Here is a 20,002-nt window from a genome sequence, read left to right on the forward strand (position 1 = left end):
TCATTGAAAAAGTAATTCCACTACTTTACTAATCACTTAGCAGCAAAAGTGAAGTCATTACTGTATGTCAGCTCTGTCATCTGACATCTGCCACATTCACATGTCGCATCTTTTGTGTTTAATGTGTGCAAATAAAAAATAAGACATTGAGTTTTAACAGACAACCCCGCAGCTAACTGAGGCTCAGTGGCTGTACACAGCTCAGAGTCATGGATAAACACCCCCCCAACTCGCAAGGGGGGGACTCCTGAATGTAAAGAGCCAGACCAAACAGTTACATTTTTAACTGGGATGTCTAGAGGAGTGTTGTTAATGTGTGCGCACGGCATGTGGATTTTTTTATATGCATTAATATTCCACTAATAATTGGCTAAAGGTAAATGGGGTAAATGAGGTAAATGAAAATGATGCAAGCACACACAGAACTGTTGATGGTCAGTCTCCTATTTTGCAGAACCTTAATAGCCAAGTGGTTTAACTTTAACAATGACGAATAAATAGGTCCTACTTCTGATCTCATTTACATACGTTGAGGCTGCTTAGTAGTCAAATGCTCTAACCAGCAAACCAGCAAACAAAAATGCAAACCCTGACTCTATCTTCCTCTAAATTAACTGAAATACAATTAGTGTACACTGTTAGTCGTTTTATCTCTTATCTGGATTAAACAAGTGGCATGTTCATATCACCAGCACCTGTAATAATCATAATCCAGAATTTACAAACTGTGAGAGGAGAGGGTCGCATACATCAAAATAAATGAAGAGAGAGAGAGAGAGAGAGAGAGAGAGAGAGAGAATGTGTACTGCTCCAGTGACACAAAATAGGCTGAGCAAACAGACCAGTCCTAATCTTTCATTGCTTTACGGTAGAATTGAACTTTGACTTTACAAAAAAACTAGCAGATGCATTATGTGGCCATATCAGGACAGAATTAGTGGACTAGAGAAACTGGAAAATTGTTATTAAAGTAGTTGTCTCATTAATTTCACAACTTCAAGGAAGGAGGGAGAGAATTACCTGATTTGATGTGCAGCTAAATAATCATTCCCACTCCTGTTACCAAAATTGACATGAAAATGTGGATGTATGACACATATATGTATAGGTATTTTAAAAAATAAATGTCCTAAAATTCTATGGCACACTTGATCTTTCATCACGGCACACCAGGTGAGAACCACCAGTCTAATAGCTAGCTATCCACTGAGCCTAAGCCAGTTAACATTAGCAGAGATGCAGAGCAGTGTAACCCACTCCGGCACCGTATGCTGTTGCAGCACACAGAAACTGCATTCTACAGGTAGTCAGTAAAAAAGTGTCTAGATTAACTCAGGATAGCGGCATAAAAGTGTTGAAAGGCCAGAAGTTGTGTTTCGCTGCCAGGCAAGGGCACGCAACTGCAACGTCTCATCATCCTTCAGCAAAGTGGTCCAGACCCAAAGCTAGTTACCAGCGAAGTAACGAGCCAGGCTAAATAACCCGACTGCTCCCAGCTACAGTTCGGAGCCTAATGGCCGGCGGGAGGTAACACTGGCCTGATCCTACCACAAGCCAGATAATTCATCCGGCTGTTCCAGTGGCAACGTAAATCCAAGTTCCTGAGAATAAAACTGGGAGGCTGCCATCTACTGGAATCATTGGATCTTCTTCACTGGATCTTCTCACTTCATAAAAGAACCTGCAAATATGGAAAAAGTAGTTCAAACTATTTTTTTGAAAAAATGATGAAATTGACAATGTACATGTATTACACAAAAGTGGCTACTTGTTCACAGGTCATACATAACCTAGTAACATAAACTACCCCACTATTTATGGGAAAGTGTGAGGAATGCTACTGTACAGTGTACAGTGTATAGTTCACTACCCCCCAACACTCATTGTTCACATGCATCTCCAATATGGAGGTGCAGGTGACTGCTACATGAGCCCAGACCAGATCTGTAAATTGCTGGACCTATGTCTGAACACCTTTTATCCAATCCAAAGAGAAATGGGAGGTACCAGAGCTAATATTTCATAAAGACTTTCTTTGGTAAAAAGTAGTTCCACCTTAAAGTGTATACAGAAAATTTTGGACTCTGAATAAACATGTTTTCAAAACTACATCTACATACAGTAACATAAAAATACTGTCCTTGGTTTCTGTCCTTGTCAGACAAACAGTAGGCTGAGCCCTCACTGAGGTGTGAGACAGTAGCTGCTGGGCTCGACCTTAAAAAGCCTTTTTTAACTGCTGCCTAGTGACAAGCTAAGCTGAGAGTACAGGCTGATGAAGCAGACTCAAGTGGATCTTCCATTTGTCATTTGTGACCTGATATTATCTAATTAAACAACCTCTCATCTTCCACCATCACACACATACTGTACATTATCAGAAGGTTCTGATGAGCAAATGTTGCTCTTCAAATATAGAGACTATTATAGATAATAGACTATTATATAGACTCTTTGTCTTGACAAAGATCAAATTTTACTCATGGAAACTAGAAGATCGTCAACTAACTCAGAATAATCAGTCTTTTTGAAGCTTGTTAGCCCTTGTATTTCAACAAAACCAAGATATCTTTACTTAATTTGAATCGCTACACATTACAAATTTCTGAGTCATGTAATGTGATATACTGAACCATTTCAGCAACAAGTCTAAAAGCTATTATATACCACCTGTGGCTGGTTTTCCCCGTGAATGAATTAAATTATATTGTATTGAATTGAATAATGCTATCCTAGGCCATATGTTTGGTTTTAGAAGTGGATCAATTTTTGTTTAATGATTATGAAATTATTAAACTGGTTGTAGAACAAAGAAATGTAGAAATACATTAATTTACTGCTTTATTTAAAGTAGTTTTTGAGCCTGCAGGTTGCATACAGCAACAAAAGCCTTTATCAACCCACCTGAGAGGCAGAATTCAGGACAAAAGAGTTGCAACCTCCGAGGCTGAAAAATTAAGCCAGCACTGAAGTACCAAAACCTGCAGTTCCTCTAATGACCACTACAGTCTGACTCCAAAAGTGAGTCAATCCCCATAGACTCCCATGTTAAAATGCCCAACTAAAATGCAAAAATAAACATGTTTACAGCCTGGTACTAATTTCCTCCTTCATGATCACTGTACGGGGAGTGAATTTTTATATAACTCACCTGTTTAAATTTTATTGAGGCTTAAACTTATGACCATTGAGGGTGTCACTGCTTTGAGTGACAGGTGGGGGAGCATATGCTTGCTACAAAGCTACAAGCATGGACCGAAGTCTGGGCTTCACACACGCCCCTCCTCTTTGGCCATTTTTGGATTAGCCGGGAGTTAGGGGCGGAGTCTCTTCAGAAATCTGCATGTGACGCCATGGAGGCTACGCCCATGTTTATTTACAGTCTATGATGTCACCCCATCGTGAGAGGAAGTTATGTCCTTGTTTTTGTGCCCTTTTGTGTGGAGTGTCCCAGCTGTCACGATGTATATTCTCAATCTGGTTAAAGTTTTACTTTTTGGACGGTGAAGGATCGAAACGTTTCTTGGGCATCCAAATTGGATGACACAGCCTGTGGAGCTCATTCAACAGTTTGTATGTGTTGATTTTCATGTGAATGGAAACACACAGGGACACACTGTGTGTCCACACTCATTCTTTGAATCCAAGCAAACAGAATGAAATATCGCCTTTAGACATTTAGAATCTCTGAGACATCCAAATAGTTATATTTTGCAGCAGTGAGGCATTTCATATTTCCCGTAGCTGATACTCTTAGATAAGCGTCAGAGCAAATATAAACAGTCCATGAAAGCTGTATTTTAAGTGACTTTTTGTCTCCACGTCTGTTGCAGTAGAATTCTGAATCACCTCAGTGGCCACGGTTCTTGGTTTGTTACGCAATCACATTCTTAGCATGCTTAAATTTCAGTGTAACAGATGCGACCAGCCCCCATGGTTAAATAGTCTGTTCCCCAACCCATGTTTGTCTGTCTGACTGCTGTCTCACTGATAAGCACATGTCCCAGTGTGACCCAGCGGAGGAGTTGGAGCTGGCTGTTAGAGCTGCTAGCTGCACCCATATGTTACAGTGATAGACAGATACCACACACACAACCATAGTCCAAGTCTAACAATGCTGTGATGGAAACTTTCCCTCCTTTACTCACTCCATGGAGGTCAGGGGTCACATGCTGCTCTATAACAGCAGAGCTGGAGCTGGTAAAGCTTCGGTGCTCAGTTGAGGAATACTAACTGAGAATATACTTGTCATTAGGTTTGTGTATTCCTTTGTTAAAATACAGACTCTCAAGGTCACCATGCAGTCTTATCTTTATCATTAGAGTTAAATTGTAAGGCAGACAGACAATAACACAAATGTACTGCTGTCTGTAGCTCTCAAAACGTGCTGTACACATCACAGACCTTTAAACAGAATCACATTAAATGAACTGTGTCCCAGAAACAGCCAAAAAAGAGACTTTTGATTCCTATTGTTTGACGATAAATATAACAATGTTGTGATTGTCAATCCTCATATTCAGGAGTGCATGTGTGGTCGCGGAAGTTTGTCCAGTTTACATTTGCTTTGTGAACCTAGGGAAGGTTTATGGCCACGTCCCTCTGAGAGTTGTGTCCATATTCTCAGCAGGAAGTCACATTTCCTAAATGTATTTCCATTTGGTGTTGGTCTCTGTCAGGGTTGTCCCTGTTCATGGGCAGGATTTCAAGGCGCAGCTGGTGGGAGGAGAGTGTCCGGTTTGGGGACCTCAGAATTGGTTCTCTGCTTGTTGCTGATGTTGTGGTTCTTTTGGCTTCACCACACTCTAACCTTCAGCATGCAATGCGATTGTTGTGGTGGAGAGGAAGCTGCAAGGCAAAGTTTTTGATTCAGCAGTTTATCTATGTTTCAACCCTCACCTCTGGTCATGAGTTTTGGGTAGTGACAGAATGAATGAGTCAAAAATAGACACGACCGAAATGAGATGCTCCAAGGAAATGCTCTATAGTGAGGGGATTCAGTGTGGTTTGTTCTGTCTTATACCCTTTTTACACCAAAATGATCAGGTATAAGCAGGTTTTTTGAGTGCAGGGAAACCCACTACTAAAAGGCGATTGACCGCTTTTCAACTGCCAGTCCAGTCTTCCTTTCTGTTCGGACTAAGGACACACAACAACTGCAACGAGTGATGTCATCACATGCACTTACAGAGCACACACACAGACGCAGTGGTAGGAAGAGTGAGCTGCTAGCTGCTGTGCAAACTGGTAAAACAGATCTGTCATGTCTCATCCTCGGGTTGGTGCTCCTGTAAAAGTGTCAGGGTCTCAGTGTGAAACGCTTCGATCAGTGATTGTGTGTTTTTAAAATTTATTTCGGGGCTGCAGCTCACTCTTTCATGCCTGAGTGCAGTGTAGGCACTGTGCTTCTGGTTTAACAGCAAAAAATTAGCGTGTTCACCTGACTGTTGTGTTTACATCAGTGCTGATTTGAGCCAGAGCCGATAAATACCTGTGTCTACTGTCATTTGACCTGAGTGTGAATGCCGATTGAACCCTTTTCCATTGCTGACAAAAGCCCGATGTTAGCGGGTGTTAGCAGGTTTTTTGACCAGTGGAAAAGGGGCTTTAATTTGGTTCTCGATTTATGAATTGATGCCCATCATCTGTGATTTTTGTCAGCATTTCAATCAGGTCAAAAACAACAACAAGGATTAAGAATGGTGAAACCTTCTGTCTGAGCCAGAGCTATAAAACTGGCAAAAATGGATCGACATGGGAACCAAACGTGTAAATAATTTGTTATCTATACTTATACTATCCAACTGTCTCCATCCTATGATTTTTAATGTTTTTAAATGTTTTAAATGATTTAAAGGTTTTTCAGTGCTAGACTAACAAGTCCCCTAAACCCATCTGAATAATCTAAAATGTGCAGTAACATCTTAAAATAAATAAATTATCAAATTATCAATGTAAGTAATCAAACACAGCCATGACTGCTTAAATGGGTCTACTCACTTACGTATACCAACAATTGCTTTGAAAAAATTAAAGTAAATACTATCTTCAACTACCAATTAATATCATTACAGTCGTTTATGTTCTCTCTGAATGTTCCAGACTTCATTGAATAAACTGTACATTTTATTCCAAACATTTCCCACATCAGACAGACCTGACTAGAAGAGAAAACAATCCCAGGTTGGAGCTTACAGCAATTTTTCCTTTTTGATGAAAAGTTGGCTGCTCCTCTCAATATCAAACACACATTTAATCTGTGATAATTCTCCTCTAATGCTGTAATTGGTCCAATATGGCACCATCCACTCCTCTTCTTCCCTTCCTTTTAGTTCCTCTCCTCTCCTGCACTTCCTTTCCTTTCCTTTCCTTTCAATCAAAGGAGTATTTTGACTGGCTAATCTCTACAAAGCCAAAGTGGCTAATTTCAGCTCATTCCAGGATTTGAAACTGTTACTCACGTACAACTTCCCCAGAATAATTTCAATCCATTTTCTTCTCCTTGGACTTTGAAAGACTCTGGTCATTAATATCGCTCAGTCACGAGCAGACAAAATGATGAATCATGAGAAGGACACATAATGAAGTGAACATCCCTCTGCGTCACGGCAGCATGGCTCTTGCTCTCTTTACTTTTCCATTTGTTGGGGCACAAGCTGCTGTGTGTATCTTTACCGTGATAAGCCTCGATAAGAACAGGCAAACGGAGCAGAGATAAGACGAGCTAACTGAGATCTGTTGAGCCTTTCCAAACCTCAGACAGGGCGTGTGTTTGTTTACCGTCTGTCTGCTTTGTTCACCAACAAATTCCTCCCCTCCTTCCATCCCGTCTCTCTTCCCATGACGTTTCTCTTGTTGAACTTTGTTAAACCTGCGTTTCTGTATCTTATGATTGATTTCTGTCTCTTTTACTCATTCTTCTCTTTCATATCTTTCTACTTTTTCTTTCCTTCTTGTGTCGCCTCTCGTGGCTCTTGCTGTGGGTTTATTCTGTTTTTTTTTTTCAGACGCCTTCCTCCCTTCGCACTCATCCCTTCATGTGATCTATCTCTCCTACGCCCTAGTTTTAACTTGTATGTTCTCAGCAACAACAAAACGAGCAGTTATTGTTACTGTTTTACAAAAACTGGTCTTCATCCCATCCCCTCCCCTCCCCCTCCTCCCCCTCTTCTTTTTTTGGATTTTATTCCTTTCCCGGACCCAGAATGCGGCACTTGGCACTTTTGAAATGTAAATAAAGTTTTGTTGTCTCCTCAGCCGTAGCCTCCTCTAGCCCTGTTTATCAGGCAGACTTCAAAGTGGCACATTGACATGTGGCTCTATCTCTCCCCTGCTCTGTGAAATAGGGTCACAGGCGGTGCTTGGCTTTCAGAAAAACTTTTCTCTTTCATGTAAGAACCTAGTGGCTGAGAGGAACTAACAGGGGCCATGCCAGCCAGCCAGCCAGCCAGCCAGCCAGCCAGCCTCTATCCAAAAAGAAACGCACTGTAGCAGTGAGTGTGGGGTTGTGGATGTGTGTGTGTGGGTGGATGTGGATGAGTGTTGTTTTGGTCATTGCAGGCCTGCAGTTAGCCCAGCCCATGTTTTGCTTGGGTGTATTTATATAAATATATATCTGTTGTTTTTGGTATCTCATTATTTTATTCACTGAGTTTCTGTCGCTGTCTGTGTTTTCCTCTCTTTTCTCTAGCTGTCGTGCCGACGTGAGAGCGCCTCACCACCTCGTGCTGAGCTTGAGACTACAGCAGCGGGACAAAAGACATAAGAGGAGAAAGAGAGGACAGGAGCAAAAGAAAACACAAGGAGCAAGCCAGAACAAGAGCAAGGACAATCCGAGGAGACAGCATGTTGATCAGAGCCAAGAGTCTAACCTGACTGTGGAGGAGACAGAGAGACCAACATATAGATGTTTTCTTAGTTTAAAGGCAGAAGAAAGGCTGAGATGCTCACAAGCAGCCAGACAGGTTAAGGAGATTTCAGGGCAGCGGTCATGGCTGTAGGCCTGCTCCTGGTAGGATAGAGTTCAGATTAAACACACACGCACACGCACACACACACACAAACACAAACACACACTGCAACTTCCCAAACTAGAATCTTTCCTGTTTTAACCCCAGTGAGCATATCACACCCTCCCAAAAAAAAACCCTGCATCTCCTGCCTTTGTGCTTCTCTTCCTCATACCCAAAGTCTTGTGCATTCAGCAGTAGCAACACTGTCAAACAACAGGTAAAACACCATTCAGGCTGGTTAACCACACAGCTGTGTACTTGGTGAGAAAGAGTGACTAACACGAGTCGTCGCTGGCGAGCGGAGAGACAGTTGTCTGCTCCATAGTTTGACAGGCAGCAGCCGTTTATCACCACACATGGACTGTTGATGAGGAAAGATGGCAGTGAGACTGGCAGGTGCCACCCCTTCCTCTCGGCCACCCTCCCTGCCCCCAGTGGCCGCGGCTCGGACTGGTTAAAGTTGGTCTATTGGCATCCATCGCAGCATCGGCAGCAGCTGACAGAGTGCGGGAAGGAGCAGTATGCAGGAAACTGACTTACCGGCCACAAATGCCTTCAAAGGTAAAAACTGATAATACACTGCAATGTGTGTGTTATGTGCATGTGTGTGTGTGTGTGTACATCAAAGAAAAAATGTGTACTGATATCAAATAGAAAAACATTTCCAGCTGTAGTCAGGTTTGCATGTTCAGCCTATGAAAGGCTTCATTTTTATTTGTTTCATCATCAACCTCAAAGGTTTTGTCTTAATAATAAAATTGAACAAGAACCTACATTCATTGTGAGTGCGAGAGTTGTCCAATCCCATCTAGTTCTTATGGCCACACTTCTTCATCTTGTGACTCTCTTTATTCGACATAGTCCAACAAAGTTTTGGCCTGATTAAAGGGGCTATTTGTGAGTTTTCTCTCCCTCTGAACGTGGTTTCTTGCTGGGAGCCGGTGGTGGTGATTGTGTGCTTGATAAGAGCTTCAGCCATGGTTGTCTTTATAATACAAGAGGTTACAGTACGCCCTCTGTGCGGCGAATTGTCTTCAGGACAGCCTGGAGGCTATTCGAAAGTAACGAGAGGGGCCGGAGCTAGCTGGTTAGCATGCTGACTTCAGTAGAGGAAGACACATGATAGAAACAAGAGTTAACATTGTCATTGCGTTCCACCTACGGAGAAAGCTGCTGGTGAGTAAAGGAATGAAGTTTGATGCTGATGCCGTCGGCATCCCTACACAGTCCAGTCATGTACCAGTTTATACCCAATCTGTTCGAAAAAAAGTCTTTAAATCAAGCAACAATGTGCTAAGTTAGCAACACTACAGCTGTAAACTCTTCCCTAATAGAACTGGTTTGCACCAGAAACTGCAACTCAGTGATGAGGCACTTGGCTGACCAGTGGTGGAAATATGATCAGTCAGTCAGTCAGCGACATTACAGATTATAGTGCTGGCTCCGCTGTTGCGCTCCAGCCAAAAATATTTAGGGAATATACTTTGCATTTTAGAGTATTAATGAAATGAGATGAAAGCAGTGAAAGTGAAAGTCTGAGACTTATGCAAGAATGTATTTACAAGTATGTACTATGTCTGTGTTTATGGACATTAATGAGGGAATCAGACAGGTTACACTCTTTGAGGACAGAAGTTCAGAGTGCTGCAGAGGGAAAAGCAGTCTGCAGTGGAAATAATAGTCACTGTGCAGCTGACAGTATTAGCCTCTGTAAACTTGAGCTTAACAATTTCTCATTAAAACATAATCACTTACTCTAATTATGATTTTTGCAATTGAAGTCATATGCAGGCTTACAGTGGAAGCTGAGCTCTTTCTCTAGGGAGTAATGTCCCTCCTTTTAGCTGAAGCACTACACAAACTAAATATCCAACAGCATGGGTTAGTGAAAGGGTTAAAACTTGTGACATGCTGACATGTCTCGGTCAAATCATGAGTTGATATGTGTTTATTTTTAGTCAAATTGTAGTGTTTTAAGATGAACTTTGGGGACTAAATCTAGAGAACTGATATGCAAGCAACCTGCAGTAAATTGATGGTTATCCAGATATGAAGAAGCAGATACAGTTATAAGAATGATGCTCTATTTTTAATTAAATCTACCAGAGCAACAACATTAACAGAATTATCACAGACGATGGATTACAGTGAATAAATAACTGAAGAGCACTGAGTCACACACACACACACACACACACACACACACACACACACACACACACACACAGTCTTCTTAGCTCTTCTATGTGCAGTTTTCAAGTGAGGTGTTTTTTTCTAGTCCTAGATTGTTTGTAATTCTTATTTTTTACTTTTATTTTGTCATGAGACGCTATAATTCTTTATGTTTAACAGATGATAATTTTACATGTCACAGTAGGAAAAGCACAGATGTAAATAGACACTTGAAAAGAATGGAGCCATTGTCAATGTTATTTGTAACACCTATGCTTCAAGTCAATATGTGTGCTGTGATAAAGGCCTATTGTAACCTGCTGTCACTCCCACAGTGATTGACAGGCCTGTTAAAGGCTGTGTGTACCCACACAAGCTGTTACGGCTGATTAGACCTCGGCTATGTAATAATTTTGTGATGTAACCAAATTCCATTTGACAATGAGGAGAATAAAGCTCACAGGACAACTTTAGATGGCAATCATGTAAAGTAAGTAAGTAAAAATGTATTCATACAACACCTTTCACAGATAAAACTAGAATTACCGCCTCAAGGTTGTCTGCCTCCGCCACTCCTATTTTCAGATTATATCCCTGTTTATCCAGAGTCATAGAAAAAATGAACTATTTGTGTGAAATTTTGTCATAAATGGCTAAAAAGTGTTTTGTGAGATCACACTGACCTTGACCTTTGCCCACCAAAATCTAATCACTTCATCCTTGAGTCCAAGTGAACATTTGTGCCAAATTTGAAGACGTTTCTTCAAGGGGTTACTGAAATATCACCTTCACAAGGCCAAAACCGTCTTTTGTGACCTTTGACCTTTAATGATAATGAGCATTTCCCGTTATCTGCAGCCATCATAATGTTATTAATAACTTTAAGATTGGCTATTTCTTTTGAATATAGTTTCGAAAACTTGACTTAAAGGTTTATAAGACTGCTGTAAGTTTGGATATAGGCCTATAATTCATAGGGAGGGTGGGTTCAGAATTTGTTTTTTTCAGCAGAGGCTGAACTATAGCATGTTTAAACTGGTTAGGGACAGAACCAGTTGAAAGGGACAGATTAATGATAGTTGAAATAGTTGAGTCAATTGAATTAAAAACATTTAAAAACGGGATGAAGGAAGAATGTCAAGGGGACCAGATGAAGGCTTGTGTTGTCGGTACACTATCCTGAGAAGTCCTATCAGACAAAATAATTCAAGTCACATGTGTGATTGTGCATCAACATTGACTAAAAAAACTTTCACTTAAAAACACACCTTTTTCCACTCACCTTTAAGCTTGTTCCCTCATGGGTCAAAATTTTAATTTGTCCATCCAGTTCTTTGGTTTGTGACCAAATAATTGCAAAACTAATGACATTCCCACCCCCCTCAGCAGCACTTTGTGTTCATTGCTAATTAGCAAATGTAAGCGTGCTAATACACTCAACTAAGATGGTGAACATTATACTGTAACTGTGATTAATGCCACATCCATGTTTGTGAGTTTGTGATGTCAGGTATAAGGGACAGTGATGATATCTCCCACTTTTGAAAAGAACTGCAGACATGACAACAAACTGCTAAGAGAATGGCTAAAAATGTGCCTTTCCTGGCAGTTACACTGAAATAAAATTCAATCTTCAATATTCCAGCTACTTTTACAGGAGTTAAACGGGAGTGTTTGTATCTGGTTTTGAACAAATATAACAAAAGAAGCTAATTTAATCTTTTTATCTGGTGTGACCACTGGGTTAGCAGACGGGCTAATTACTATGTGTGCACACAATATCCCAAAAACCTATTTACACAACGTTCTACTGTTTTCAAATTTCTAAGATTTGACAGTTCCTATTAAAAGCTTCAAGTGTAATTAAACTCTGTGATGCTGATTTGACAATTAATTATCAAATATTGCTGCACTCTACTGATATCAAAGGACAGCAGAGTATAGAAATTATTATTGTTCAGATCATTAATGAAGCAAAAATAATCAGGATCTCAATACAGTTTTGATCTCAAAGTCATCCTCTATGTGTTTTCACAATAAACTGTAAATAAAGATGGACGTTGCCTTCGTGATATCACCCACAGGTTTCTGAAGAGTGGTTTTGAAGCTCAGAGTGAGCTGCTCTACCATCGCCATCTTGGCAGTACCTGACTCCACCTAACCTCCACCTAACCTAATGCAAAAATAGGCAAAGAGGAGGAGCATGTGTGGAGCTGAGGCTTCATACGCTCAATTACACATAACTTTAAGCCTTAATAAAATGTCAACAGGTGAGTTATATACATATAACAGTTGTCATGAAGGAGGAAATTAGCTCTAGAGACCAAAACAGTTTTTGTGCCAGGCTGTAAACATGTTTATTTCTGCTGTAAAGTTGGACATTTTAACATGGGAGTCTATGGGGATTGACTCACTGTTGGAGCCAGACTCTATTGGTATTAGAGGAACTGCTGTTTTTGGGACTTCTGTGTTGGCTTCAAGTTGCCGCTCATATGAACAAACAGCTCCTTCTGACAAAGTTATGCACATAACACACCTGTGAAGGTGACTGATGACATTTTCAACAGTATTTTCTCATGTTACCCCCAGACCTAATTTTCAAGCTGCTGTAGCGAATTTAACAGAGATCCTGATCTACTGCCATAAAGAAGACCCCTCATTATACACTGAATCAAACAAAGCCGGCATAATGCTGCCATCGCTCACAGACATTTACACGACAGCGTCTGTGTGTATCCCGCCATGCGACTCTCTCTTTTACACGGATTTCCCCCCCCCCCCCCCCCCCCCCCCCCAACTCCGTTTTCATATATTTTATACAGAACGGCGAGATGGAATAAAGGTGCAACATTCCAGCCTTGAAAAGGATTTTTTTTTGGTTCTTTTTTTGCTCAAAGTTTTGAGTCCTGATGTGATGCTTCCATTTAAAATGTTAACCTCCGACACTCACTGCTGATTTGTCAAAGCAGTTCGACTTGCAGCTGAAGCGTGCTCGATCGAACAGCCGACACCATGCAGTGGCTGAGAGAACGTCTATTCTGAGGAAGATGGGATCTCTGAGACAGACCTCTCACTCTGTGAGCTTAGAGAAAACTGCACAACAGACTGACCGAGTCACTGGAAGACTGGTTTATAACTTAGCTGCTTTCTGTTGCTCCCTAAGAGTTAATTACTCCTAGCATCGACCCTGGCATGAAGAGTGTACTGTGTGGTTAAGATTTTGTTTAATGCACTGGCTCCTAATCTTTATACACACACACTACCTTATCTGTAAATATGTTTACATCCTGCTGATATCTTTACTGTGGTCAACTACTGCAGATGTGGAGAAATCACCCCAGAGCCGAGACTTCTCTCTGTCCTCACAGCACATGTATTACATAATTCATCAGCTGTGTGAAAGAGCTTGTGTATGTGTGTGTGTGTGTGTGTATGTGTATGTTAGTTCTGATCAGTCTCCGCTGAGGCCTGGAGGGGGCGAAGAGGATAATGAAGTCATCGAGCGGTAAGAAACAAACACACCAACATTAAGATGTAGGCAAACACTGGTGATTGATAGCGGCAAGGTTAACGTAAGGATTTGTTTAATGCTTGGGTTCATGTCAAGTAAAACACACACACGTGCACACACACACACACACGCTCACCGCCTGGCCGTCCACTCGGCCTAGTCGTGTCTGTGTGTGTGTCTGCATCTGTGTTCAGTAAAATTTATTCCACACTGATTTCCATGGTGAGCTTGTTACTGTACGTATCGCGCTCTCAGGTGAGTGGAGGGAAGAGAGTGTTCAGCTGCTCAGGCAATCACACACCAAGGCCACGTTACCAACATTAGAAATAACCTTTCACTCCCATCACACTCTTTCCTCTCAGCTCTTCCCTTGTATATTGTTATTCTCTTGTTGGCGTCATCCTTGCAGCTAGCCATAATTGCTTCAACCCTTCTTTTTTTCTATTTTAAATCTCCATCTTTTTATAATTAAGGTGGTTAATAAAGTATTGTATAATTTAATATCAGGAGTATAAAGCTTCAATCAAAATTAGCAGTGATGCTATATCGCACAGCAAAGCCATGTGTCAGCAATTGTTTAAACCAGAGGTCACTAATCGGCGGACTGCAGTCTGCATCCGCCATCTTATCCAGACCTGGACATATTACCTCTAAATTATTGAGAGTTATTGGCTGGACTGCAACAGCGGGGCCAGACCTATAATCTTGAATGTTGCTGACATTCTGACTGACTGATGATATTTCCACCACTGCTCAGCAGCAGTCGACCGAGCCGCTCTGGTTTCCCAGCTGCTTGGAAGAGCATTACAGCAAATACACTACTTTCATTACATGTATCATTATTACTAAAGGAGGCAGATGACACAAAGAGCGGAGAGAGGGAGGGAGAGAGAGAAGTCATCGGTAACGAGGCTTCGTACTAACGACTATGACCAACTATACATATCAAACAGAAGGAGTTAGACATAAAGACTTGCCTCTAATAAAAGTCTGTTACATTCTAGAGTTGAAATAAATAAAAACTAAACTATTGTGGATCCAGACAGAGGCTGTGCTCTGTGTGAGACACTACAAATAAGAAACATCTTGGGCCCCGGTGGCTCACCTGGTGGAGCACATGCTGTCTGGGCTTAGTCCTTGCCGTGGCGCCACGAGTTTGAGTCCAGCCTGTGGCCCTTTGCTGCATGTTATCTTCTCTCTCTCTCTCGCTCCCCAATTTCCCCCGTCTTTCTCTCACTATGACTGTAATAACGGCAAAAGCCTGAAAAAATAACTTTAAAAAAAAGAAGAAGAAAGATAGTCTGTCTCCTCTAACTGAGAGACAACATCAGACAGATCAGTGGGGAAAGTGGGACACAAGAGGGGGAGAAAGACAAAAGAAAAGGATGTGTTAAAGCTGTTCAATTATTACGATGTGTTGAGACTGATTATTATAAAACTGGTTGAGACTGTTGGTTAATGTTGGAGTTAACCATAGAGAAGTAAAACTACACTTTTTATTTCATTTTGTAAAATTAAGCACTTTGTTATGTAGTTACAGCCCTACTTACTACAGTAACAAGACTAAATCTGAATCCCTGCTAGAGATTACACCCTGCAGGTCTCAAACGTTGGACAGAAACAACAACTGATGATTTTGTCAGAGCCTTAACATTAGTCTAGATTCAAAAAGGTTTGTTCTCAAAGTGGCACAATGGCAACATTTATCCTCTGAGGCTTACGGAAGTGGTTATTGAATTGTATCTGAATCTGTCCTTGAAGTGGAAATTGGGGATGATGAATATCCACAGCTAATTTTTTTTCAAACTTGAGATAACTGATTACAATTGAAAGCCAATGGATTGTCGAAAGGTTCATCCTCTGAGGCTCATGATTTAGCTCAGTTTATTTCCTGGCAATCTTCCCATTAGATTATGTGTTTGAAGTGAGGTTATGGTTCGAGGGTGATGCTAGAAGAAAACTCATGCATGTCAACCGAAAAGTGGAAACTCTGGGCAATAACAATAGGACTGATCCTCTGATGATGAATATGCATAGCTAATTCAACCTTTAGATACCTGGTCATGTACCAAAATGTTAAGTGTTCGTCCTCTGAGTGCTGGGTGCTCAGGATATTTCACTGTACTCTTATTTTGCTTGACATGCTAAAATAACATATAGTTATTATATTATATATAGAAGCTAAAACTATGATTTGATATATACAGATATTCATATATATTCATATATATATATATAATTTTATTTTGTAGCCGTGTGTTCGCTATGCAGTAATTAATAAGAGCTACATATCACAATCTTGGTGAAGAGGGTTATTGTGGAGAGATGAACTGACAGGGAGCAGGGACTTGATACATGAGTTAGGGATCCAGCTTTATAGATTCACAACCATAGATCTAAACCGATGTGATTATTTAAAGTGGGTTGCTTTGTATCAGTGGTAATGGGTTCTTCTCTGGCCCATGCTTAAGTTCGGTGCAAATTGGTTCAGAACTTTTGGCACAATCCTGCTGACAATAGAACAAACGAGCAAACAGACAGAAGGAAAGAAAAGAACCTCTTTGGAGGAGGTAATGTCCTCTCAACAGATAAAAAAAACAAAGACAAAAGAAGATACTGCAGGTGGTGTCATCTAAGTGTGGGAAAGTTAGTCTCCCTTTAAATCTGACCAGTGTCATTTTTCCTTCATCAACACCCTCCTGGAGGCCGTCGACATACAGAGAGACAATACTGCAGTCACTCTCAGTCCCAGTCCACCTCCCTCCTTCTTCTGCTCTTGTCTTCTCCCTTTCTGTATCTGACACATTTCCTCCCTCTTCCTCTCTCTTGGTGGTCACCTTTTTCTGTCCATATCCATTTATCTCACTCTGTCTGTCATCCCCCTTTTCCTCCCTCCCCTGCTCCGTCTCTTGCAGTGTGGTCTCCCTCTACAGTCGAGACATATTGAGCTGTACTAATGTGGAGCCTTTGCCCATCCATAAAGTGACTGACAGCTCAGGGTTATTAGTGGAGGTCCCCCTCCCCCTCTGCCCACCTGCTGCCTCTAGCTGAGGCCTCAGATGCGCTGGATGTCTCGCCTGTCTGTCTGTCTCGCCTGTCTGTCTGTCTCGCCTGTCTGTCTGTCTGTCTGTCTGTCTGTCTGTCTGCCTCTTTCCTTATCTGTGCATTGGTGAAATTATACATGCTTCATTCTAATTGAGTCTGAGATATAATATTGATTTTTAAAATTGACTTTTAAAGGTGTTAGATTGAGCGAGTTGAAACCATTTAATCAAAATTAGATAAAAAAATAAGCTTGGTTATATTTTCATAGTTATTTTTTATAGTAACATTGTATTCACCAAGTTAATGTCTGAGATTTGGGACTGCAGCAGCATTGTTAAAAAAAAAAAACATGCAGTCAGACGATCAGATTGTTGTAAACAAACCCTCATCTCAAATTATTCAGAGGAGAAAACTAAGATTTACCCAAACTGGCCAGTGGACAGGACGCGTGCGTGCGTGCGTGCGTGCATGCGTGTGTGTGTGCATGACATACAGATTTTGTATCCATATTACTTTGATATAATTGCCAAGATGTATGACAAGATAATTGCATTAGTGTGTGTGTTTCTGTGAATCTGGGTATGTGTGTTCATGTGTATGTATTTATGTTTGACTCATATAATTACAAGATTTAAGACATGATAATTGCATCTGTGAATCTGTGCATATGTGCACTCATATTTATTCACTATAATTACATGTTCGGGGACAAAATGTGTGTGTGTGACATGGAAGACTAAATCAGAGAGATGACAGTGAGTCATCATCCACACCTAATTTTTCTTTGGTGTGTGTGTGTGTGTCTGTCTGAGTATGAAAATGTTTATTCTGTCATGTTTAAGGTTTACGAGGCAAAAGTGTGTGTGTGAGTGTGTGTAAATGTTGCTATGCACTCTTGTCTGAGGAATGTGTGTGTGTGTGTTTGTCATCTCTCTGTGCATGGCTGCCTGCAGTCTGATTTTGTCTCCTTTATTTACTTCTCATCCAGCTTATTTACTAGTCAGCCAGACATTCATCCAGCCCACGCTTACACTGACCTAAATAGGCGCATCATCTGGGTGATAGACTCCCTGTCTATTTGTACCTGTGACTACAAGTGTGAATGTATTTGTGGATCAGTGTGTGTGTGTGTGTCTGTGTGTGTGAATGCTTGTTTATGTATGTTTTTATGTCTGATTGTTTGCTCATGTGCGTGTGTGTGTGTGTCGCAGCTCTATAGTCAATAGCTGTATTGAAGCTGCTGTCACTGTCATTGTGAAGCAGCCTTCACATTAATGCTTCAATCTCCACTCCTCAGACAGCAGCAAACCTCCATCCAGCTGCCTCCGTCCTTCCGCTCCATTTTCTCTCCTGCTGTTTGAGTCATGAGACCAGGACAGTTCCTTAAATCATCACATGTTGCTCAAATGTCACATAAGAAAACGTAAGAGAGAACTAAATTCAGTTCCAGGTCACAGGATTCAGGCTCAGCAACTGTCCAGAAAATAAGAGAAATTTAGTTTTTTGTCAAGTGAAATTATTTTTTACTTTTGTTAATGAGATATTAATCCCTTGGAATCAGTCGTCACATTCCCCACATGGAACCCACAGTATTGGTTTGCATATTGGTCAGCTGAAATTGTGTCAAGTCTGGTTTTATTTCTCCACCACAGCGGTGGTCAAACGATTGGATAATAAAGACACGACAGAAGCTCTAGATAATTTGACTTTAAAACATGTTTTTCTGTCTCATGCCTGACATGTTGAAAAAAGAGACAGATGACAAAGAACGGTCAGAATTGATGCAGCAGAGGCCGTGAAGACTTTTAGTCCTAGTATTAATCATGCTCCACAACCACTGGATTCCACACTCTCCATAATGCAACTTGATAGCATTTTTCATTAGATCCTCTTTGTCTGCTAATCACAAGTTTTTCAATTTATATACAGAAACTCCAGTTTCCCTCTTATTGTAGCAATCAACAGACAATGTCTGTAATGTAATGTAAATGTAAATTCATCATAATTTTGGCTCTGTATACTTCTCTCTCCTTGTGCCTCTATGTCTCTATGACTCTTGAGGGTTTGTTGATGTGTGAGATGTTTCGTTTCCAAATGTTAGCTAAGTAGCAATAGCAAAACTTACAAATAGCTTCTTTAACTAGTTGGACTAGCGCTGCACCCCGACTGGATTTAAACTTTCATGTGCAAACACAACAACAAATAACACAATGTGGATATTCCACATGATATTTCCAAAGCTTGTTGGGAGTTTGGGGATCAGTTGGCGCCTTTTAAGTTTCTCAGTTTATGGTGCTGCTTTCAGACCCCTCCTGTCAGCCATCGCTCCATAGATCTTCCATGTGATAGCAAATAGCAAAACTGGCTATAGCTGCTTGGTTAAACACGATTTTGTGGCACAAAAGCACCAAAATGAAAGAGTTTTTTTTTTGTGCCCACTCAGAAACTCATGTGCACTCACGCTCAATAAAATCCATTCTAAGGCAAATGATATCACTGGTACAGGTGAAAATATGTTTTTGTTTTGTTTGTATTTTTTCCATAACCATCACATCTACATTTAGTTCACCCAGAACTGGGCCGTTTGTATAGCACATTGTCACTCAACCTCTGCTGCTTGACGCCAGGGAGTAGGGATCATTATGAAATGAACATTAGCAACAGAAGAGATGCAGGTCATGCAATCAAAACTGGAACACAGACTAGAGGGTGAGACCACTGCATGATTATGAACTATTCCTTATTCCATAGTCCAGCCACACATGAGAAATGTACAAATATTCTGTGTCTTGGAACAGCTGAATTTCAGCATATAGAGTGTGCCACCATTATTAAATGAACGAATTAAATGAATATTATTCGTCAAGGGGCAGTTTGCCAATATGGACGAGTCAGCTAAAATGGGTCACTTTTTGGTAAATGATTTATAAGACTGTTAACAAAGCTAAACATGAGATCTAATGATATTTTTATAACTTGGCATAGGTCTCTTAAATATTTCTCTGTTAAAAAAAATGTGAAAAAGTATAATTGTTTTGTTTTGGATTTATATGAGTTAGAGTATCAGCAGGTCCCCTGAGCTACAACACAATGCTCAGGTAAAATGGGCTGACAGTCATTTCAGCTGAAATCACTTCAATAAAGCAACAAACAATAAAAGCAAGTAAGGTGACACTATCCAAAGTCACCGAAGACACTAACTATTGTCTTTGGTTTGTCCTAGTAACAACACTTTGAATACATTTCATGCAATAAAAAGCTG

General features: G+C 40.7%; 1 protein-coding gene across 1 annotated transcript in view; it reads left to right on the plus strand.

Moving 5' to 3' along the window:
- Positions 1 to 20,002, plus strand: part of LOC130172019 (low-density lipoprotein receptor class A domain-containing protein 4-like) — a 233,217-nt gene that overhangs the window by 76,639 nt on the left and 136,576 nt on the right. Inside the window, exon 2 of the mRNA XM_056380414.1 lies at positions 7,691 to 8,573. Within this exon, the coding sequence (XP_056236389.1) occupies positions 8,534 to 8,573 (40 nt within the window). The 5' untranslated portion in view covers positions 7,691 to 8,533. The remainder of the gene's footprint in view (positions 1 to 7,690; positions 8,574 to 20,002) is intronic.

Source organism: Seriola aureovittata, chromosome 7 (genome assembly GCF_021018895.1).
Source record: "Seriola aureovittata isolate HTS-2021-v1 ecotype China chromosome 7, ASM2101889v1, whole genome shotgun sequence".
Taxonomy (NCBI): Eukaryota; Metazoa; Chordata; class Actinopteri; order Carangiformes; family Carangidae; genus Seriola; species Seriola aureovittata.